The following is a 25,201-nucleotide window of genomic DNA, read 5'->3' as shown; positions in this document are numbered from 1 at the left end:
AGTGAGGTGAGTGATGTGTTTTGGACACTTACACAAGCTACTTCTTTAGCCCTTCTCACACTCAACCTAGGTACTTCTTGACAACCCATGACCGACGTACACATTCTCTCCGTAGTCGCCACTACCGCCAAGAAGAAAGGTAGAGTCCCTTTGTCCACCAACTCCAAGTATAACGTAGAACCGTATGTTGGAAGTATAAGTAGAATTTCCGTATATAAGGTTATCTATCCCCTATAAGTTTGAAATGCATGAAAATTTGTAAACTTATTCTCGCTAATGGAAGGATGAACTTGTTGGAATAATCAACTTTTACTCTAGTAAACATGTGTTGTTTTGAATTTCCCACAAAAGAAGAAAGAACGGTTTTTCAAAAGATAAGACTTTATCGTTGATAGAAGTATTCGTATTTTGATCTTTAGATGGTTATGAGCATGTATTATGAATTATTTGTATTACTTGTCTTGTTGTAAAGCATAAGTGATTATCACTCCAAGGGCGTCCGTACATGTGGCGTTATGCATTAAGTGATGATTTGAGCATGATTTGTAATATAGAGTTGGATAATCTTGCTAGTTTAGTTTCAAGATTACAATAAATTATTTATGATTACAAATGTGAAAAGTCCTACCGTGGAGTTGTTGCATGAAAACGAGACACGAAAATCGAGAAAGTAAATACATGACACCTAGGGTATGGTTAATGAAAAGGCGTGTTTTGAAAGAGAGTAATGTTTTGGAAACCGCAATGTAGCCGGACGTGGTAGCCCATTGTGTGGTGTGTGTTTTGTGTGCCAATGGAAACCCGGTGCGGCGGAACCATTGTGAGGATACTCGGGAGACCGGAACGGCGGAACCGAGGTTGGGTGCGTGGCTTGGTTATTCGCGGAGAGGAGCCAATGCAAAGTGTGCCAATGGGAACCCGGTTCGGCGGAACCATTGTGAGGATACTCGGGAGACTGGAACGGCGGAACCGAGATTGGGTGTGTTAAAAACGATTTTGAAAATGTTGATAGGGTTATGAAATGTGAAAATTGGTGACATGGTCTACGAGGAGTCGCGTAGGAGAAACTCGGAAAATCATGGACACCAACGTTAGTTGAATAGTGAATGCGGATGTGTCATTGTTAACTGTTTTGTCGAATATGTATGAACTATGTGCAAAGCATTGAATTTATGATCGTTTGCTCGTAAGTTAAGGGTTAGTGGGTATGGGTTACTCTATTGAGCTTTTGTAGCTCACGGTGTTACCTTTTGGTGACCCTGACATATTATATTGGTGGCGACACTGGTATAATGTGTCAGATTTTATAGACGAACAGGGTGAACTCTACACCTTGGAAGCCTTTGGAGCCGAGGAACTGGCTAGGATGGAGGAACAAGCGGAGCAGTAGATAGAAACCCTAGTTTCCCCCTTGTTGAATAAAAGTACTTTTGTTAAGATTATGATGTAATATTGAGCCAGACTTTATTTAGTCTTTTAATGAAATTGTCTATTTAACGTACTCAAAATTCGGGGCGTTACAGATTTTATGTGGGCTCCCACACCGTCGCAATTTGTATTATAGATCATCTAACATGCTCCTTTGAGCATCTATCAACTTCCCAAAATATCTCCATATGTCATCACTTGCGAAAAAAGAATAAAACCACCCCCTGTCAGACTTGTCAATGGATATCTTGTACAAAATGGCAGGTCTTGCCAAAATTAGTATGAACTTTTGTTCTTACCAAGGGAATAACAAAACTATAAACAAACATAAAAGGAAATACGAAATAATCCCTAGCATGCAAAATAGCCAAGTTTGATTCGAATTTGAAAGCTTCCAGTCCTATGTATCCAAGATAACCAAACACCAAATCAGTCTACTGTAGAAAGCTATAACTCACCAAGAATCTTATAACCTGTAGCCAATGTATTTAAAGCAGCTTTTCGAATTTCACCACCTTGTTTTGGAGTTAGGCTTGCAACAACCTGCAAGGATTTCACCTTTCCACTAACCTGCAGAAAAGAATTATTTAAAACAAAGTACGTTTCAATGAAAAACAAAAGATCAGATAGCATAACATATTTACCTCTGCTCCATGGCTATCAATCAAGAATCCAACAAGATCGACACTCTCAATCCGGGATCGGTTGTTTCTATAAGGGAAACCCTCCAAGACATAAGGGAAAGTTTTTGCTACTGAATATGAATGAATTACTTGTTTTGCTAATTCTCGCATTTTATACTATAGCAAAAGAAGAAATTAAAGCTCAGAAAAACACCAAGCTAAATGAAAACTAAAACACAGCAATAGGAACAATACTTTATATACCAACAAGTAAAACTGAAAGCAAGTTAGCCGTGGGTAAAGTTGCAAGTACCTTCTCAACCAAACAAGGAAGAAAAATGGCAGCTTTTGACACAATCAATGTGTACCACTCAATCCGCAACATGTCAAAAAGTTCGGGAAGAAATTCGAGTACCTGATCATTTTTCCCGGAAACACAATAACCAAACTTAGTACCAAATGCATCACTAGAATAGAATACGAATGGACATGTAAAACCAAAAAAACACTAATCAATTCTATACCTTGAGTAGGCATGACGTGTTAGATTCACAAAACCATAGAACAAACCACCTCAGAAGTATATCAAGAAGTGCCCGGAAAGTCTGCATAAGTTTAAGTTAAACATGCCAATTGCATAATCAAACTTGAGAGTAAATCCAAGTAACCCCGAGTGTTAGCTGAAAAATCACCTTTTGCAACATCTCAATTCCATTAACCTGCATCTTGAAGTCTGTGCTCAGAAGCCTTCGATGCAAATCCTCTCTGAAATACTTCATTAGATCATTCTGTTGAAAGCATACAATTAAGAATATCTCAACTTTAGATTGGATAAATGAAATAGAATTTAGAAGACACCATCAATGTACACACTCAAAAGCACCTACATGTGACTCTACAAATTTAAACCTGCGGACAACCAATCTCTCCCTTTCGTTCTAATGGAATACTGGACCAAGACTATGGGACGGAGGGAGTAACTCTTGAAAGCTTAATACAGACAAACTATAATATTTTTCAAAACTCGAGGGCTTGACTAATTGCTACCTGTGCTGGTAAATACTTTAGCACGATACATCACTGCAAAGCTTAAAAGGGAATCACACAAACATACAACTGTATTTGTATGCATTTGAATGAATTTGTTTACTGAAATTAGTGTAATTCAACGTGCTTCGCATGACACCACATGCTCAGTCTTTGAGAATTTTGGTTCAGCTCGGACAATAGTGGTTTCATAGAGAAAAATATTTAGAGTATCAAGTATTTCTTATTTGCAGAGACATAAATCATTTAGCCTCTGATATTAATTGGATTGTGCTAATAATTATCTTCCAAACAAAGAGACCCTATAGGTAATTCTATATATATATATCGGGGTGGTTCCGAAGACCCTTAAAAAAACCCTTAAACCCCCCCCAAGTTCCCGATCGAATTTTTGATGATCCGAGCTGCTCAATGTAATCAGAACGTGATTTTAAGGGTGCCTGTGAGAAATCAGCAAAAAAAAAAAACCAGGAAGGATTTCATCCAAACAGTTTTTTATTGAACTTTATTGAACGGTTCAATAAAAAATTGCTCAAATCAAGCCCTTCCCGGTTAGTTTTTTTTCCAGTTTCTCACAGGCACCCATAAAATCACGTTCTGAACACCTTGAGCGGCTCGGATCATCAAAATTTGATCGGGAACTATGAGATTAAGATTTGGAGGGTTTTTTTAAGGGTCCCTGGAACCACCTCGTATATATATATATACAAAGCGGTTCCGGAAACCTCTAAAAAAAACCCTCTAAAAAAACCCTCAAATCTTAATCTCATAGTTCCCGATCAAATTTTGATGATCCGCAACAAGATAGAGGGTATTTAGAGTCATATCCAAGCCTCAAAAGGAAAATGAGGGCATAGAATATGGCAAAAAGATAGAAAACAGAAAAAGAGATTACATCCAACAAGAAATTGAAAATGATACTCCCTTGAGTGACTGCATCTTAAGGTTGGAAGAAGTAGGCAATGTAGTAGTTGAGAGGAATCCTACATGGCTTAAAGACATAGTGGTTGGAGGCATGATGCATATAAGATCCCAAACGATAAATCCAAGAGCATTAATCAGTGATGAATATCCAATCCGTCAGCAAAATCAGTGATAAGGGTCCAGTTCAATTTGAGCATTGAAGTAGTAGAAATTGAGGAGAGCTCCATCCTGGCCTAAAAAATGGGCATGGGGGTGGGGGGTTGTGAATTGGTTCCATAACAGGCATGGATAGTCCAAACCAGCACAGAATTGCCATCCAATAGAACATCCAAAGTCAAAAAACAGCTAGAGGATTAGCATCTCACTCAGAGGCATGCCAAAACTTGGAGAATATTTCCAAACTCTGGTGTGGGAGCAGGTTACCAAAATTTGGATTAGAACTCCAAGCCTGGCATGGGAATTGATTCAGATTTTGGCAGGAATAGCCAAGACTGCAGCAGCAACATATACCTCTCTCTACTCATTTTCAGCTAAAAGATGAAAACATTTTAGCTCATCACTATGGTTGGATTTAAGGTTCAATTCCTTTGTACTATGCTCCTACTAGATACGGGTGATCTACCAAATGGATATTACGAAAGTCAAACTTCTGTACGTAACAGCAAAATTTTGTTCAAAAGTTTTTAGAAACAACTTTTGAGCAACACCGTGCTCAAAAACATCAAAAATGTCCCGTCAAAATCATTAATGTTTTCTGGCTGATATAGGGGTGACAAACTGACAATATGTAAACACTAAGCTCATGTATGTTCTGATATACAAAATCATGGCTTCACTTGGTATAAGCAATGCTCAAAAGAAGAAGGAATTTAAATACCATCTTTTGAAATACAAGTTTGAGGCAATTAGAGAAAGAAAAAGAGTGATTTTGTGACAAGAAGAATAACTTTTGGAAGCATTGGAACAAGTTGAAATTCCAGAAGATCTAAAACACAAAACTTCTGATATTTAATCTCGTAAACAATAAGACGTACAATGATTGATAGTGCCATTTAACTGTAGCTTGAATCGTCTATGAGACAATTTGAATATATCAAAAGCTAAAACGGTAGATAGAAGATAATGATTGACCATTTACATTTAACCAGCATTGCAGTTGGATACATACCAAAGCAGCATGTTCCTCCTGTATATGCATCAAATACTGTTGGGATTCCTCCTTGTGTTTTGCAAGCTTTTGGTCACAATTTCTTTCCATTTCTTGAACAGCTTTATCAGCCTGAAGGTCAAAAATGCTACCACGTTAGCAAGATTATTAATGACCAACAGATGATATAAATGACAAGGATTGTGACCAAACCTTTTCTTTCTCAACAGTTTCTCAACCTCAAACTTCCTCCGGATATCATTAATGGCCTGATGACAACTCCTCCCAGTTTTAATCAAAAGAAACGTGTCCAAGCACTTTTAGAACATCATATAACGTAAAAGGAGAAGAGAGGCACCTGATCATTTCTCTGAGATAGTTCTTTCAAATGTCTTGACAATTCTAATTGCTTACTTTCAAGCATCGAACCTAATGCATCTTTGCTTCAGAAAGTTTACTTTCAGCATCTAGCCTGAAGCTGCAAAGGTAAATTTATTCAGTACACTGAGCTAGAGGTAAAAATTATTTCAGTATGCGGTCATTCTAATCTTGGAAACCTCTGTTTTTTGCTCTACCAACTCTCTCTCTGTCCTTTGATCGCAGAACAAGCTGTTCCTTCTCCTCTAGAATAGTTTGAAGTTGGCCAACTTGCTTCTCCAGTGAATCTCGATGCTGCTCGTGCTTATCAACTTCTTCTGGTAATCTTTCCACTTCCTCCGACATTTTCTGTATCTCTTCCCGTAGTTTTTCTGCAGAATCTTTGCTCTCAGATTCCTATGCTGAAATTTTCAATAACAATTCTTGCTGCAAGGTTCAAAGAAAGCAACAATTTTGTTTAGCATATCGGCATATCACCAAAAAAAAAACCCATGTAGATTAATATATTTACCATTTTACTCTCAAATCTTGAACTTTCTGATATAAAGTTTTAATCCAGGAGTTAAGAGGAATCCTACATGGCTTAAAGACATAGTGGTTGGAGGCATGAAGCATATAAGATCCCAAAAGATAAATCCAGGAGCATTAATCAGTGATGAATATCCAATCCGTCAGCAAAATCAGTGATAGGGTCTAGTTGAATTTGAGCATTTAAGTAGCAGGAATTGGGGAGGGCTCCATCCTGGCCTAAAAAATGGGGGGGAATTGGTTCCATGACAGGCATGGATAGTCCAAACCAGCACAGAATTGCCATCCAAAAGAACATCCACAGGCACAAAACAGCTCGAGGATCAGCATCTGACTCAGAGGCATGCCAAAAGTTAGAGAATATTTCCAAACTCTGGCGTGGGAGAAGGTTACCAAAATTTGGATTAGAACTCCAAGCCTGGCAGAATTGATTCAGATCTTGGCAGGAATAGCCAAGACTGCAGCAGCAACATATACCTCTCTCTACTCATTTTCAGCTTGAAGTTGAACACGTTTTAGCTCTCACAAAGCAACCTAGAGGGGGTGAATAGGTTGAAACCTAATTTTTTCTGCCTTCAATAGAAATTGTTAGAAATAATAATGAAATGAAGTACTGAAGAGCAAAAGAATATGAGACAAAAGATTTTTATAGTGGTTCAGCTAACTGCTTAGTCCACTCTTCAATGAAGTTCCATTGAACTATCACTGGTATCCATTATGTCTTCAGTACGTACAACACTATTGGTTTCACAGGAGCCAACTCTCCTTCACAAACAAAGCTTTCTCACAAGAAGCTCAAATCTCTCTCGTACACGCAGACCAGATACACCACTCGAGGAATCCTTGTGTTTTGCAACCCACACTTTTTAGAGGAACAAAATCCTAACTGAAAAACACAGTGGATTGGGTTCTCTCACTCACAAGGTGGGATAATAAGTGTAGTGCTCTGTATGAAAAATACAAGTGTGGCTCAACACTACAAAGAGTATATAAGAATACTACAGTGGAAGCTCAAAACTTTTAAACATCTGAAGAAGGTAATCTACAGTGAAAATCTCAGACTTGAATATTTTGAACGAGTGCTTTTGAATATTGAATATGAGGTGCGTATCTCTCTTAGTATCAATCCCTGGAGAAGACTTCTTGATATATAGCCAAAAGCAAATCTTGGTAAATCTTCGAAAAGATAGCATCAACGTTCTCAAAATAAATGCTCTGTTCCCCTTTTTCAACTTTGAACGGCTCAAGGTTGATACCTGTGAAACAAGGCTAATCCAACAAAAAAGATTTGTCCACGCCAAATCTCAAATGATATACAAAGTCTTAAAAGTCATTAAATAGCCCAAAAAATAAAGTTAAAAGATATGGACCCATGTGAAAAGTAGGAGAGAGAGGGAGTTGGGTGAGAACAGAGTAATGTAAAACTGGTCCCCAATATTGGACTTCACTTTAAGATCCCAAAGTGAGATCCAACAGAGTAAAAACAGAGAGGACAGGTAAGTCTAGACTACATAAACAGACGACACCATGAGATCCAAAAGTAAGGACCAGAACTTGGTGAGGTCCAATTCTGATGAAGTCCATGAGATCCAAAACTAAGAACCAGAACCTGATGAGATCCAAACATGAGATCCAGACACTGCATGAGATCCAATTGCGGAATCCTGACAGCCTTTGAACCACACTTTTACATACGAGTTTAGCAATATCATGTATTCATTTTGTGTAATAACTCATTAAAAATCTCATCATCAAAAACATGCGCGAACAATCTCCCTCCTTTTTGATGATGTCACAATGAGGCATAAAATAAACATGATATGGATGATAAACATAATATAATTCCCAAGCCTTCAAGTAAATAAAAAGATCCACTTAACAAACTTAGACTAAGCAAGGATAAAGAGCTAACCCATAGGGAATGTAGGTCCAAACAATTATCCCACTATCATAATGCCTCTATTTCTCCCTATCATAATGCCTCTATTTCTCCCCCTGTGACATGATCAAAAACAGAAAAGGCCTGATTCCATGATAATCTCATTCCAAGATTGAGTGGGAATCAAATCCCTCCCTTAGCCCATGATGATATCAAATTCTTGATTCGATCAATAAAACAAAAACAAAAAAAAAGAAATATTGATTTTGATAAATTTTTAAAATAATTGTTTCATGCATAACATTACTGAATTAATGCAAACACTAGAATGAAATCACATCAGGAATTATATTCCTAGGAATTATTCCTTTAATTCCTAACAATGATATTTCTATTCCTATTCAAGAAGAAAGTTCCTAGGAATTAGATTTCTAATAATCATATTTCTATTTTTACTATAAAAAATTATTTCTGACCTCTCCTATGAAAATGTACAAGGGTAACAAACTAAGCAAACCCCAATTGGTAGTTGTACAATAATTGTATACATTACAAATTTTGACATTAAAAGAACAATTTTGATGTTACAAAAAATTTAGTCTTTTGCACCTCTGGTTAGGCCCAGTGGATCCAGCCTAGTTGAACCAAGCCAAAAGAAATCTTATGGCACCTTTGTCAGACGGATAAAGTTTTGGATAAATAAAAAAGAAGAGTGGATAAGAGGTGAATATGTTACAAGGGATGCTTAGTTTAGGAGTGGGATTAGTTTAAACCTCGTTTGAGTGGATATGTTACAAGGCAAAGTTTAAACACAAAGTTTATTTATACGTTTTAATATTTAATGTATATAATAGAGTAAAATAGAATAAATTAAGGCTCCGTTTGTTTAGGCGTAAAATATTTTATTAAAAAATGTTTTACGTTGTACAAAAGACAGGAAAATATTTTACCAGGTAAAACATTTTACTTCATATGGTTGACAATTTCTTCCGCTTGAAGAGGTGGTAAGTCATTTTCCGAACTTGGCTTCGCTGCTCAACTAATAATTACAGTATTTTAACCCCAATCTCTTCCACATATGACCTAACCATGTGTTTTCTCATCAAAGACGACAAAATTATGTATGGAATATACACGTACATACATACATACATACATCATTTTACAACTATCAACCAAACACCAGGAAAAAAAAAATGATTTTACATGAAAATTTTGTTTACATCGAAAAATATTTTACTTTGAAACAAACGAAGTAAGTCAAACAAAAAACAATCTTTCAAATGGTCTTAATAATTAGCAACGCCGGACTGAAGCTACAGGGCAACATTTGATTGGAAGCTACAGGCCCACTGTTGGTTTGTTAGTTACAAGGACAACCAAGTAATTAGAAAAGGGGATAAGCTTATGACTGGGGTAGGGGTGGGCTTGCCTTATCCTATTGCAAGTGTCTGAGTAATCCCACCAGGATAAGCTGTCCATGATGGCTTGTACAAACAATGGATGGGCCTAGAATAAGCCTATCCAGCCTATCCCTTATCCGGGTGGCTTATCCTTGCAACAAACGGGCTGTAAGAAGATTAGGGAAAGAGATAAAGAAGGAAAAACTTTTAAAACAAATCCACTTCGTTTTTTGCTTTTTTATTCCGAAGGGGGATAGAATTATTTCTAGTGATTCTATATGAACAGAATAAAATTTTTGCCCAAATTTTCTTGCACACCCACCATTTAAAAATTTTAAACTAATAACGAAATACGTACCTAACAAATTCTAAACCAAATGTTTCTCCATGCTCACCACCATTGACCGCCGTGCTCCTATCTTCCGCCGCCCTGCCGCCATGTCTGCCACACCAAAACTGGTTATGTGCTTTTAGGACCTAATATTCCAACATAAAGAATCAAGTTTCACCAATTCACAATTTTCAAGATTCTGATGGCTAGGGACAGAATTTTCCAAAGAGGGATAGAAAGAGATGAGACTCAAACCCAATTAAGTTCCTTAAATAGTGAATAATGGATGTTTTTTTTGGTCAAATGGTAGGATAAGATTTTAGAAATGATAGCAACGAAAAACATCTAAACGGGCATCCATCCCCATGGAGGGAAGATAGAAGCCACAAAGAGGACTAAACTCCCAAGTCCTACAACCTGGGCTTGATTACTACCGCAAATGTCCAAAGTCTCCGAGAAGCGCTTTTAAGGAAATGATTCACCATCCATATCCAATCCCAACGAGAATAGAACCGAGTCACTTCTGGCTTGGCTTGTAGTCGTACGGCCTTCCTAGCTACACGCACGCGCCGCCAGAATGCCTCCTTGGTCCGGGATGAAGCCAAGCCGATACGTATGATAGGCGAAGGAAAGACCCCCATTTCATAGCGCCTGGGGAACACAAGTGTGATCAAGGGTTGGAAAGGAGAGGTGGAAGAAAACACTCCTCTTCAACAATTTCACCTCGACCTCATCAAAACCTCCAATGGAACGGAGGAATAGAGATTGGTCTAAGAAATGGTAGAAGAGATCCTTAAGGAGAAACAACAGTCAACACTCACAAGGGGTGAGAGAGTCCCACGCAGGGGAGAGAGTCCCGCAGAAGAGAAAAAGACAAGCCCCCCTCTTGCCGTCCCATTTAGAGTAGAAAGCTTCTATAGTATCAATTTTCTAGAGTGACTGAAATGAAGGCCGAAGAAGCACTAACATCGCCACTTGTAAGGGAGGGCGTTAATGGAGTTAATATTAGTGGTGGTGGTGGATTTTTCCTATTTGGGGTTTCGGTCCATGTTCATCGGCAAAACATTATCTTCGCCACTGTTACTGGCATTTTGGTCCATGTTTACTGACACCGTCACTCTCAAATGGTCTGCCGGTAACCTCAATCCTCTCTCTCTGACCGCTTCGATTCCCCAATCCATAACAATCTCAACGTTAATATGTTTTTCAATTTTTTTATTTATTTCTAATTGATTACTCCCTTAAAATCTATAGTTTAATTCAGTTATCCAATCAGTTCGGGGATTACCCAAATCCCATTTGGTTAGGTTATGGTTCATTCCTCTCTCCTCGTTCGAGTATCGGGGCAGATTTGGGTAGTCTTTCGGTTTCGGAGATCAGGTACAGAATTTTCCATATCTGGCCCAAATGTCATCCCTAGTAGAAACCCTAGGGGGAGGGAGAGGAAGAGGAAGAGGAAGAGGAGGGAAGTGCCAGGCTAGGGTTTAGAAAGTTCTAGAGAGAGGGGCTCACATAACGTACTTTGTTTAGACTTCAGACTACCTAAAGTTTTCCGATGGTGAAATATTGTCGCAAACAAAACCACTGGTACATGTTCTGTAAATGAAAGAAACCAATCGAGAAACTCATAGATTTTTCTGTTTTCATGCTCTCGTGGACGCTTGATGTCAAGTTTGGGAGTGCAAGTTTGGTTGGTGGAGATCATTAACATAGAGAGTAGGTTTGAGGGGCGGATTTGGTGGTGGATAGTATGTGAGCAAAAAATAAAATAAGGTTTTAACATTTGTTGAAAATAAGGGTATTGGAAAAAAATTGGGGCTAGGAAGAATTGTTTTGGTTCTAAGTGTCACTGTAGTCAAGAGATCGCTCTCGAGAGCTTCTCTCTAGGAGAGAGCTTTCTTCCCCCATTTTTCTTTTCCTCCACCTGCCTTCCTCTTCGTTTCTTCTCTCTCCCATGGCGGCCCTTCCACCTCTTTCCTCCTCATTTTCTTCTCTACTCCTCATCTCCTACCACCTCTATGGTTGTGAGATGGTTGAAATTTTCTTCCCCTAGTTATAAGATCTTCACTCTCCCCATCATTTGTGGACTACAGAGGCCTAGATCTGGTAGGTTTTAACTCTTGAATTCAATCGGTTTGGCGACGGAATTCTAAGCTTTCCACTGGTAGCGGTGAAGGCATCTATAGCAGATCTAGTGATCCAATGACAGGAACAAGCTTGTAACTCCAAATATCCATTCACTCTCCACCCAACTCCATGAGCAGATCGATGGGTTTGCACCCAAGCCATTTTCCTCTTTCTTTGTACTTTTGTTATTTTTGGTTTTTTACTGTATTTTGTTTTGTTTTTGTTGTAACCTTTTTTATTATTCCTAAAAAAAAGTTTTACACTAATTTGGTCCTTGTCAACATTTTTCTCATAATTTATCTCCCTCACTTTCTCTTCTATTTTCTTGTCTTTCACAACTTCCAAACACGACGGTAGACAAATTTACATATTTTTCCAAACTTGTTTCCTAACAATGACAAATAAAATTCTCACCTTCAAGGTCTATAAAAAAAATTCCAAAAAACAACTTAAAAAACGTTTCCTAGTCAAGGATACTACCAAACATGTTTTGTGATTTTGTGTTTTGGAGTCAAGGATATAGTATTTCTTATATTCGTTGGAACTATCCCATAACCATGTTCACGAGGACTATAACAAGGTCTATATGATGGTCATTTGTTTTTTTCAATATAAAATATCAAAACCTACATTAGAGTCATTTGATTGGCATTGCAAGAGCCACAAAGCACTATCAACTGTAAATAGTGTTCCCTCATAGAAACCGAACTATTACAACAAGAAGACTACCTATTCTTACTTCTTTTTTCCCTGGGAAGGACAATAGCCCTCACTAATAGAAACAATAACAGTCATGTAAAAGTTGTACTCCGACATACCTTTCTCCAGCCCCTCTTATGATCCTAGCAACAGTGACGACAATATCTCTCCCATGGTCTTATTATCGGGCATATCTCCACCTTCAGTTTTCACTTCCTCGCCGGATTTGAGCACAGCAGCATCCAATACTAATTTCTGTTTTGCAATCTCATATACATTCTCATCATACCCTTGGTCACCAACCTGTAAAAGAATAAAAAAACACCGTAAAATCATGAATTGCTTGGAGGAAGAGGTCGAGAGAGAGGGAAATAGGAAAAAAAAAAAAATTTGTATTCGGCCCAAAATTTTGTTTCCTAGGAGACCAACACAAAAAGTCTCTGGAATCTCAAAATACCAAGGCTCCAGCCACACATGCAACAACATGTCGAAATTCTACAGAATATTGACTTGTTTGGGTTCACCTATTAGAAATATACGACAATGAATCTTTCATAGGTCCCCAAGTTCGGATTCTTTCCACTATGTTCAGGATACATTCTCAAAATATTTCTGAAACGTTTCTTTCCCTAACAAATGGAAACAACATACCAAATTGAAATTTTAAGAGTGAGAGAGAGAGTCCCCCACCTATACATCGTAACCTCTTTTGTCTGACCAATACGATGACATCGATCCTCAGCTTGTTGGTCAATCTGTGGATTGAAATCCATGTCGTGGATGTCAACGGTGTCAGCTCCAATCAAGTTCAAGCCCTGCCCTCCAGCTCTTGTAGACAACAAGCATGTGAATATTGATGTGTCATTATTGAATGTATCTACTATTGTTTGTCTCTCCGTAACCTGAGTACTGAAATTTAGAAAAGGAAAATAGGAACATATTACGGCATGCATAATGATCAAGGAACTCTACTTCCCAAGAGACCAAAACGACTCTAGTGATTTTACACACAACATAGTACAACGAAGATAAATAATGAAAGGTAGCAAAACAAAAGTTTTGTCAAACTAGACTTGAAATTTTGTTTGACAATATACTTTCCCTTTTCCAAACTAGCAAATCAACTATTAGGCTTTTATGAGTTTTACTTCAGTTGTCAGATTTTCCCACACTTGAATAGGTTTAGGTTCATGTTTCTAAACATTGTTTTTATTTTCAATTTCCTTTGATCACTTTTGAAATGTTCCTGTTTCTGTGCAAGCTGAAAACAACACATCGAAACAAAACTTTGATCTAGATAACGATTTTTCAGAGAAGAACCACCTTCACTCCATACTGCCCACAAAGTACCAACTGGACTCTACTAGTGTTTCTTATACAAGCTGCAGCAGGAAAAGTATAACAATAATGCTACGGACACGCCTACCGACCACTAACCGACCCGACCACTCCGCTCTCACATATGTGTGGGGCTGGGCCCATCCCACAATTAAATGTGTGGGGCTGGGTCCATCCCACAATTAAATGTGTGGGGGCTACACATACGTGAGAGAGGAGTGGTGGGGGAGTGGTCGGAAGGAGTGTACGTAGGAGTGGTTGGTAGAAATTGTAAGGCTAACAAATCTGTCAAAGTTGATAATTTTTTTTTTTTCCCTGCACAATCAATTCATTCATTCATTTTCTCAAACATGGTCTCATCACAAAGAAGCCGTAAATGGAGACAAGTATACAACGGTTACCTAAGAGATCAGACATGAACATTTCGAAGTAATTATGAAGTCAACAGATGGTATAGTTATATCATCAGTCTGCTTAGCAAGGAAAAAGATTTCCAAAATCGGAGCATTATACTGGCCAAATTGATATGGCTTATACCACCAAGACTATTTGCAGCCAAGCCAAGAAGTAGACATAGCCACAAAAGGTAGGAGCAATGGTACCTTCCATCAAGGCGCCTATAAGTAACCCGGACTACATCCAAAGTCCTCTCCAAGATATCAAGCATGGATGTCCATTGACTGAAAATAAGAACCCAATGCCCACTTTCTTTTAGTGATGGTAGAAGATTGGCTAGTTCCTATGACACACAAAAACAGTATTAAAAAAAATGTGAGCACAAGATGTCATACGCTACCCCCGTCTAGTGCTGTTTTGTCAAAGTATTCTGAACCTCAATACATCACCTAAACAAAGTACCTGACATTTTACTGAAATCATAACATGCTCATCTGAAAGAACTCCCTTCTTATCAGACACACCATGATGAAGTAAAAGCTGCAAAGAGGTAGTTGGAACACATCTCAATGTCACATAAGGTAAATAATACTAGAAGTTGAATTCTCTAAAAACCAGTCAAGCATAAAATATAATAGTAGCAAAGTAGCATTAGAAACTCAACTGTGATAAAAGGGCACATTCCTATCGATGATTTGATCATATACCCATACACTTAGACCAATACGACCACCAGGTTAGGTCCAGTAGAGATGACAAGGAGGTCTTTGGGAGAATTGGTCTTAATATTGTTGCTCCACTTCTTAGAGGAGATTTGTTTGCTCGATGCTACAGAAGTCGAATTTGAGGAATTGGGGAAGTTGCTTTTGGCGGAGAAGATAGCTTAGATAGGTATGAAGAAGGTTATTTTCTTTTTCAGTGGAAGTCAACAATGTTAGAATGGTAAATAGTTAGATTAGCAGCACCTTGGAAGAGGAGGTGAACTCCTCACCTCCTTCATAGTTAGATTAGAGCATCTCCAATGGGCTCTTAGACAATGCGTGCTAAAATGTGTATTATCTTATAGAATATATTAAAAGTGGGACCCATATATGTGTGTTAGGCATGTGTTGGTTTAGAGATTCAATAGGTACTACGTTGGTGTAGTTAAAGTGTATGCTAGAGTAAATTAGATGCATATAAAAATTTATAACTCAATGATGGTCTTTTCTCCCTCATCTCTCCCCCTCTCTCTGTCTCTCCTCTCCCTCACCTTTAGAGTTTAGAGTGTGCTAAGAGGGTCCCTAAACTTGGCACACTTTCTAGCACGCACAAAAATTAATACACTCTAACACACTACATAAGACAATCATTGGAGCACTTAAAACACATATTTGTTTGTTAGTTCTTAGCACACTGCACTAATACACTAGATACCACACCCATTGGAATGCTCGAATGAAGGCAGTTGTTGGTTAACAGACATGGTTCAGGTTGGGAAGACCAAGCTAGTAGGGTTGTTGGGCCGTTTGGAGTGGGGCTTAGTTCATCACAAGCGTAGAAATGATATCAAAAAGTATCCTATTTAAAGTGGGAAATGGTATCGTCAAGTTTTCTACACTTGTGTTGCACAATAGAAAACCCTCATCCAACTATTAGTATAGTTAGCAGCAATGAAGCACCAACACTCCTAGAGTCCCATATCTTTCTTGGACACTATGGGGACACACGACATGCTAGGGACACATATGGGACACGCCACATAGCATGTCAATTAAGTTTCAAATTATTAATGGCGGGGCATGTCGGGTACACTACCCAACACGCTAGGGACACACATGGTGACATGATAGGGACACATGATTTTTATGATTTTCAAAGCTTTTACAAGGGTAAAATAATTATAACTTCAAAAGTATAGGGCCAAAAGTGGAATACAAAACATTTGTGTTTGTATAAGCATATATCGGTTGATATGGCAATAGGAATACTAACCTAATTATTTAGTGGTAAAATAATTTAAAATAATTGTCATGTCCCACATCTATGTCCGTGTCTGTATCTAGGCTACATAGGTTAGCTGCGTGGAGTGGACGGGGATGTTCGGTTCCGAAAGAAGAATGGAAGATGTAGTCCATGGAGGCCTTAATGTGATGATTTATGACACTATCATTAATCAACATGAACAATACTTTTTCTGGAGGTTGTCGAGGAAGGAAACATCCTGGCTAATCCCAAAAAAGAACAGAGCGCTCATTCTACCAAGCTTTATGCACAGGTGGACAACCAACTTGTGCTTTGGAAGGGCAATATGGAGAAGAAGCCCCTCCTAAGGTCACTGTTTTTGCCTGGATCACAGCATATGAGCGACTATTCTTACAGGTGGAGTATTAATAATCAAAGGATGAGGCACATATTTCTGATTGGGTGGACCAACATGGGCGAAAGGGATAGGCAGAGTATCACCAATCTTCTACGACATTGAACAGTGGCTAGGGAGCTTTAGAATCTGATTGAGTCGATGTTTGGAACCGTTTAGGTCATGCACTTTTTAGTTGGAGAGCTTCTGGTGTTCTTAAGCTTATATTGCCCCAGGAATTCCGGACAAAGAAAGAGCAGATGGCGGCATTATGCATTCTTAAGACCAAATAAAGACAATGTGATAGAAGATCCAACACGAAGCCGTGGAGCGTCCTTGGTGTAGCAAGAAAAGATCGTTGCTCCTTTCTCCATTTATTGGGCTCGAGAGGATTGTCTGTTTTATATTTCTTCTGTGCAGTTCATATGTGACATACTAGCTTCCGACAAATACTTATGCTTTTTGGTGGATGTTCAGACTTCAAAGTACACCACCTTTATGGCGGTTTTTGTCGACTACTAATCACCGAAAGAACTAAATCATCCTTAATAGGCATCAAAAGAACAGGGTCCATCTGAAGTACATACGATAAATAGATTAGAAAATCTGAAAATGCCCTCCAACCATTTGACCAAGAAACGAAATAGGAGTAAAATGTCAGATGTGCTAATTAAGACTGTCAAACGAACAAGGCCAAAAAAAGGCATTGTCAGGAAAATACCCGGTGAATAGAGTAGTCATTGTAGCACTTGAGCTCCTCAATTACTCTGTCCAAGGTACATTCAAAGCCAAACACACCCATAGGATGCAACTTTTTAGCAAACCGGACAACATCTTCATCAGTATACATACGCCTCACCAGTAAAGGATGGTTTGCAATCTAGAATATAAGAAACACAATTACCAGACGGAACAGTGGGCAGTCAGATCCAAAGAATTTAGAATTAAAAGCAAATATGCAACTTAAAAAAATAAAAAAAAAAACTGGGGCACCTTATGAAACTGGACAAAATAGTTGGAAATCTGACGCTGAGGGAGAGTGCTAGTACCATTATTAGTCTACGTACGAGCACGACACTCCTCAATGGCTTCCTTATAAGCATCATCCTGTTGCTTAACCATTTCCACGTACTTAACCTGCAGCAACATATTCTAGCTCTTTAATAACAGGTGAAACAGAAAAAGGAATTGTCTAGTTCAAAACTGATAATAGAGAGAAGGGCTTCTGGCTTGAGACTTGTATACCTCTTGAATCTTTGGGACTAGTTGCTCCATTACATCAGCTTTTAAACGTCTCAAAATAAAAGGGCCCATTATGGACTTCATAAAGAAATCAAATCCGTATCTCCCGAATTCAAAAGCTTTTTCAAGTCTACATCTCCAGTGTCAAATAGATCAGGCATCATAAACTCCAACAATGACCATACTCCTGCAATCCAAGTGAACCAAAGCATTCCATAACCATATAAACAGAAATAATGAACTTCAAAATTCAATGTATAACTTAAGGATAAATAATATCGGTCTCCAAAGTATGCAATCTGTGGCACTTTGGTCGCACATTCCAATTTTGCATACTGAATCCTCAAACACAAAATGTAATCAGGTCCTTTGCACTAAACACCATTAAAAGTTAATGAAGGAAGCCGAGGTATTTTAGGGGGCCAACCAATTGACAAGGATGAGATCCCCCTGTTAAGGAAATAGAATCCCACATTGCTTGGGAGTGGAATGGGTGATCACTTAATAACATCTGGGACCTCTCCACTCATTGCCAATTGGCTTTGAGATGGATATAAAGTTTCTACATGGTATCAAAGCGGGGCCCGTTCCACCCCACATTTTAAAAATTAACAATCCACACCCAACGATGACAGACCAACAAAAAGGTTGCACGATGATAGGACCCAAAAGTGGCCACACGTGACAGACCTCAAATGCGGCTGCACGTGAGGGGGGATGTTAAGGAAATAGAATCCCACATTGCTTGGGAGTGGAATGGGTGATCACTTAATAACATCTGGGACCTCTCCACTCATTGCCAATTGGCTTTGAGATGGATATAAAGTTTCTACACCCCCTATGCTAATCACAGCACACCAACCCAAAAAGCAGATTATTGAATAAACATGGCACAGATTAGAGAAGAAAAAAGCTTTGAACCAAACAATTAAAGGTAGTAGTACCTCATTTTGGTTCTAAAACCTAAAAGAGAATGAATATTCTAAAAGAAATGAAGACATTGGAATATAACCTGAGGCAGCTGCAGAATAACGCTTTTACTGACAATGTCAGACACATGAGGGCTACAAGCTGATTACTTAGCTACCATTTTGCACATACACATCGAATTTAAAAAATAATTGAACAAACTCGTAGCACTGATTTAAATGGAATAGATGAATGATCAAACTTGTAAAAATTTCCCATAATGTCTATTTGGTATCAACACATGATGGTCACTCTATTGTAGCTCTAACTCCAATACAAGCTATTTGTGCACAATATACGTTCCTGTATAACAGAAATGCATAGCAACAAGCCAACAATTACTTCATTACATCAGATTTCAGAGTGAACTGCGAACTGCAAAGCAAGCATTACTTTGTCTTTGGTTAGTTAGTTACTGCACAATATCCGGCTTTAGTAACTTAAAGAAAGGTTATCACCAGAAGCATACATGTAAATCATTTTGTAGTGGGGCCCTGTAAGCATCAGGCGCTGGTTGGCTTTCCGGGCAACGGACATTAGGTTTTTCCACCTATAGCTGCTTTTATCTTTCAACGCATGAGCCTCATCCATCAGCACACAACTCCAATTCCAGCGTTTCAAAACTTTCCAGTCATCTTTCTGTTGAACACTGGAAAGATCATAACAATGAGAACAATGCCAAATGAACACAGTAAAGTTTAGGCTTAAAAACAAGACAAAGCAAACCTGCATCGCTCAAAAAGTGAATAACACGCGAGAATAACATTAAATGGAGGTGGAAATCCAGTCTTGCCCAGAGAGCTCAATTCTTTTGAATACGCTGCCCGCCCAGCCCCATGATACTGGAGTACAGAAAATGAGGGACACCACTTCTTCAGCTCTCTTTCCCAGTTTTCCAAAACAGAAGCAGGGCATACAATTAAATGGGGTCCTGGATCACCTTCCAAGTGTTTCAGCAAGGTTAAATATGTTATAGCCTGTTAAAAATAGCAACATTGCAGTCTTCAATTCATGGACGCTAAAATCCAGACACAAGTTTGACAAAGTAAAAAATTGAGCACGGACTACAGAGCTCAACTACCTGTATTGTCTTACCAGACCCATCTCATCTGCCAATATGGCTGCATGGAAAAGTAAAACGAATGATTCAGTTGCACATAAAAACCTGGGTAGAATCATCAACACTGCGTTGACTGCATATCTAAAAATCAATCAACAGCTCAATACAGTTGTATACACGTCAAAATAGTTCCAGACCCACTCCATTCTAACATGATAAGCCAATTAGCATCAACTAGTAAGCATATAGCTTATGGTGGGAAAACTCATGTCCCGAACCGCACCCAACAAGCCTGACAAAGGAAGAATTCCCGCCCTCTCCTAATCGCCTTCCACAGACCCACTCCATTGATGCCCAACATTTCCCAAACCCTTCTTTCAATGGTCAACAAAATTCATCCCAAATCACTAGATGAAACTTGATTTCCTCTCAAAGGCCACCCAGAGGAAATTGTACTTTGCAGAGGAAGTGGATTCGAAGCCTTAGAACTTCTCTCTATAGTTTATTCTCAATTTACTATTTTACTTGCTTTCACCAGTTACGAGTACCAATTTTTAAACTCCAATCTTTTCTTGAATAGATATCGGAATTAGTTGGAATTAGCGTAACTTAGCCATTCATCCCTACAGGACGACACTCACCACTGTTCTCTGGAGTAGTAGTTACTTTTGAGTTCCATACAAACTTTGATACTGAAACTACACGATACTGCATTGTTTATTATACTAATCCTCAAATCTCCACGATTCAACCACATAAAATAAAGACTAAAACTTTAAACTTTCTTCTTTGGGGTGGGGCAAGTGTTTAATCACAACAAAAGATTGATATAGAATGAAGTTTAGGACACCGCCCAAACAGCTACATAGATAAAACAAGGCCCCCAACCATGCAAAAAAAAAATAACAAAAAATATATATATATTGATGCAACCTATCTTACAACAAAAACAGAGATGCCAAACACAAGCCTTCTTGCTCTAAATCCTTCAATCTTGCACTCTTCCTACTATGATTTCCGCATGATTTCCTAGGATTGTTAAAAAGTTAGCAAAGGCTTTTCTCTTCAAGTTTTTTCAAGTTTTAATCTGAGAAGATGGAGCACTCTTCATGTCCACTAGCAACATAATGTGTCTAGAGGACTACATCTCTTCAGCATCAAATAGCACTAGTCCAAAAACTCTTACTAAATCAGTCAACCAGCTATGAGTCTATTTTCACTGAATTAAATAACATACACATGGTGCATACATCGTAACAAGATCTTGAAAACAGCTCGAGGATCAGCATCTGACTCAGAGGCTTGCAAAACTTGGAGAATATTTCCAAACTCTGGTGTGGGAGAAGGTTACCAAAATTTGGATTAGAACTCCAAGCCTGGCATGAGAATTGATTCAGATCTTGGCAGGAATAGCCAAGACTGCAGCAGCAACATATACCTCTCTCTACTCATTTTCAGCTTGAAGTTGAACACGTTTTAGCTCATCACTGAGGTTGGATTTAAGGTTCAATTCCTTTGTACTATGCTCCTACTGGATACGGGTGATCTACCAAATGGATATTACGAAAGTCAAACTTCTGTACGTAACAGCAAAATTTTGTTCAGAAGCTCTTAGAAACAACTTTTGAGCAACACCGTGCTCAAAAACATCAAAATGTCCCGTCAAAATCATTAATTTTTTCTGGCTGATATAGGGGTGATAAACTGACAGTATGTAAACACTAAGCTCATGTATGTTCTGATATACAAAATCATGGCTTCACTTGGTATAAGCAATGCTAAAAGGAAGAAGGAATTTATATACCATCTCTTAGAATACATGTTTGAGGCAATTAGAGAAAGAAAAAGAGTGATTTTTGTGACAAGAAGAATAACTTTTGGAAGCATTGGAACAAGTTGAAATTCTAAAAGATCTAAAACACAAAACTTCTGATATTTAATCTCGTAAACAATAAGACGTACAATGATTGATAGTGCCATTTAACTGTAGCTTGAATCGTCTATGAGACTATTTGAATCTGTCAAAAGCTAAAACAGTAGATAGAAGATAATGATCGACCATTTACATTTAACCAGCATTGCAGTTGGATACGTACCAAAGAAGCATGTTCCTCCTGTATATGCATCAAATACAACAGGGATTCCTCCTTGTGTTCTGCAAGCTTTTGGTCACAATTTCTTTCCATTTCTTGAACAGCTTTATCAGCCTGAAGGTCAAGAATGCTACCACGTCAGCAAGATTATTAATGACTAACAGATGATGTAAATGACAAGGATTATGACCAAACCTTTTCTTTCTCAACGGTTTCTCAACCTCAAACTTCCTCTGGATATCATTAATGGCCTGATGACAACTCCTCCCAGTTTTAATCAAAAGAAACGTGTCCAAGCACTTTTAGAACATCATATAACGTAAAAGGAGAAGGGAGGCACCTGATCATGTCTCTGAGATAGTTCTTTCAAATGTCTTGACAATTCTAATTGCTTACTTTCAAGCATCGAACCTAATGCATCTTTGCTTCAGAAAGTTTACTTTCAGCATCTAGCCTGAAGCTGCAAAGGTAAATTTATTCAGTACACTGAGCTAGAGGTAAAAATTATTTCAGTATGCGGTCATTCTAATCTTGGAAACCTCTGTTTTTTGCTCTACCAACTCTCTCTCTGTCCTTTGATCGCAGAACAAGCTGTTCCTTCTCCTCTAGAATAGTTTGAAGTTGGCCAACTTGCTTCTCCAGTGAATCTCGATGCTGCTCGTGCTTATCAACTTCTTCTGGTAATCTTTCCACTTCCTCCGACATTTTCTGTATCTCTTCCCGTAGTTTTTCTGCAGAATCTTTGCTCTCAGATTCCAATGCTGAAATTTTCAATAACAATTCTTACTGCAAGGTTCAAAGAAAGCAACAATTTTGTTTAGCATATCGGCGTATCACCAAAAAAAAAACCCATGTAGATTAATATATTTACCATTTTATTCTCAAATCTTGAACTTTCTGATATAAAGTTTTAATCCAGGAGTTAAGAGGAATCCTACATGGCTTAAAGACATAGTGGTTGGAGGCATGAAGCATATAAGATCCCAAAAGATAAATCCAGGAGCATTAATCAGTGATGAATATCCAATCCGTCAGCAAAATCAGTGATAGGGTCTAGTTGAATTTGAGCATTTAAGTAGCAGGAATTGGGGAGGGCTCCATCCTGGCCTAAAAAATGGGGGGGAATTGGTTCCATGACAGACATGGATAGTCCAAACCAGCACAGAATTGCCATCCAAAAGAACATCCACAGGCACAAAACAGCTCGAGGATCAGCATCTGACTCAGAGGCATGCCAAAAGTTGGAGAATATTTCCAAACTCTGGCGTGGGAGAAGGACACCAAAATTTGGATTAGAACTCCAAGCCTGGCATGAGAATTGATTCAGATCTTGGCAGGAATAGCCAAGACTGCAGCAGCAACATATACCTCTCTCTACTCATTTTCAGCTTGAAGTTGAACACGTTTTAGCTCTGATAAAGCAACCTAGAGGGGGTGAATAGGTTGAAACCTAATTTTTTCTGCCTTCAATAGAAATTGTTAGAAATAATAATGAAATGAAGTACTGAAGAGCAAAAGAATATGAGACGAGATTTTTATAGTGGTTCAGCTAACTGCTTAGTCCACTGTTCAATGAAGTTCCCTTGAACTATCACTGGTGTCCACTATGTCTTCAGTAAGTACAACACTATTGGTTTCACAGGAGCCAACTCTCCTTCACAAACAAAGCTTTCTCACGACAAGCTCAAATCTCTCTCGTACACACAGACCAGAAACACCACTCAAGGAATCCTTGTGTTTTGCAACCCACACTTTTTAGAGGAACAAAATCCTAACTGAAAAACACAGTGGATTGGGTTCTCTCACTCACAAGGTGAGATAATAAGTGTAGTGCTCTGTATGAAAAATACAAGTGTGGCTCAACACTACAAAGAGTATATAAGAATACTACAGTGGAAGCGCAACACTTTTGAACATCTGAAGAAGGTAATCTACAGTGAAAATCTCAGACTTGAATATTTTGAACGAGTGCTTTTGAATATTGAATACGTGGTGCGTATCTCTCTTAGTATCAATCCCTGGAGAAGACTTCTTGATATATAGCCAAAATCAAATCTTGGTAAATCTTCTAAAAGACAGCTTCAACATTCTCAAAATAAATGATCTGTTCCCCTTTTTCAACTTTGAACAGCTCAAGGTTGATACCTGTGAAACAAGGCTAATCCAACAAAAAAGATTTGTCCACACCAAATCTCAGATGATATAAAAAGTCTTAAGAGTCATTAAATAGCCCAAAAAATAAAGTTAAAAGATATGGACCCATGTGAAAAGTAGGAGAGAGAGAGTTGGGTGAGAACAGAGTAATGTAAAACTGGTCCCCAATATTGGACTTCACTTTAAGATCCAAAAGTGAGATTTAACAGATTAAAAACAGAGAGGACAGGTAAGTCTGGACTGCATAAATGGACGACAACATGAGATCCAAAAGTAAGGACCAGAACTTGGTGAGGTCCAATTCTGATGAAGTCCATGAGATCCAAAACTAAGAACCTGATGAGGTCCAAACGTGAGATCCAGAACTTGAGATCCAGACACTGCATGAGATCCAATTGTGAAATCCTGAAAGCCTTTGAACCACACTTTTACATACGAGTTTAGCAATATCATGTATTCATTTTGTGTAATAACTCATTAAAAATCTCATCATCAAAAACATGCGATAACAATCTCCCTCCTTTTTGATGATGACACAATAAGGCATAAAATAAACATGATATGGATGATAAACATAATATAATTCCCAAGCCATCAAGTAAATAAAATGATCCACATAACAAACTTAGACTAAGCAAGGATAAAGAGCTAACCCATAGGGAATGTAGGTCCAAACAATTATCCCACTATCATAATGCCTCTATTTCTCCCCCTGTGACATGATCAAAACCAGAAAAGGAGCAAGAGGGGCAAGGTATAAAGAAGGGCTAAGGGTGAGGCGGAGGAGGTGGATGTGGATAACATCGAAAGAAGTGCAGCACTTGATCCATTTTTCCATGGAGATCACCAATAGTAGCAAGAGTGTCCGACCGAAATTGCTCAAACTGGTGTACTAACTCAGTTTGCCGGCGACAGAGATCTGAAAGAGAAAGATGAGATGGTCCAATATCTCTTTGAGCACCCATTGTACTAAAGCGAGAAAAACCAAAGTATGGTTGGTGTTGCTCCCCCCTGAGTCTGGCCACCCATAGCAGTGAAATGAACTGCCCGAGAATGAGCAGCAGCATCACTATTCGCTATAGGGGCCTCTTGTAGTT

At 38.5% G+C, this 25,201-nt stretch overlaps 2 protein-coding genes across 6 annotated transcripts in view; both read right to left on the bottom strand.

The window, feature by feature from the left end:
• The window catches only part of LOC131301488 (protein MOR1-like), a 41,930-nt gene that overhangs the window by 1,502 nt on the left and 15,227 nt on the right, over positions 1–25,201 (bottom strand). For 2 of the 5 annotated variants that reach the window (XR_009191290.1, XR_009191291.1), the window contains exons 11-12: positions 22,822–24,095; positions 22,417–22,736 (exon numbers count right to left, since the gene is read on the bottom strand). Coding sequence is in view for 1 of the 5 variants with exons in the window: in XM_058327827.1 (XP_058183810.1) it covers positions 1,887–1,998; positions 2,365–2,466; positions 2,744–2,839; positions 5,191–5,301; positions 5,528–5,593 (487 nt within the window). In the remaining 4 variants the exon portion in view is untranslated. Of the gene's footprint in view, positions 1–1,886; positions 1,999–2,364; positions 2,467–2,743; positions 2,840–5,190; positions 5,302–5,527; positions 5,974–6,058; positions 7,332–22,416; positions 22,737–22,821; positions 24,096–25,201 lie in introns of those variants that run through there. The other 3 variants (XM_058327827.1, XR_009191292.1, XR_009191293.1) reach the window with 3 other exon arrangements.
• Positions 11,556–20,571, bottom strand: LOC131299700 (protein CHROMATIN REMODELING 19-like). The gene is given in 15 exon segments (XM_058325279.1): positions 11,556–12,801; positions 12,804–12,817; positions 13,205–13,423; positions 14,455–14,591; positions 14,711–14,788; positions 17,308–17,466; positions 17,580–17,723; positions 17,832–17,914; positions 17,917–18,012; positions 19,263–19,289; positions 19,292–19,446; positions 19,524–19,774; positions 19,879–19,895; positions 19,898–19,918; positions 20,499–20,571. Coding segments are annotated over 15 exon segments (1,626 nt in total). The 3' UTR covers positions 11,556–12,649.

This window comes from Rhododendron vialii, chromosome 9a, assembly GCF_030253575.1.
Source record: "Rhododendron vialii isolate Sample 1 chromosome 9a, ASM3025357v1".
Taxonomy (NCBI): domain Eukaryota; kingdom Viridiplantae; phylum Streptophyta; class Magnoliopsida; order Ericales; family Ericaceae; genus Rhododendron; species Rhododendron vialii.
The sequence above is the reverse complement of the archived record's forward strand: the minus strand, read 5'-3'. Positions and strand labels throughout refer to the sequence as shown.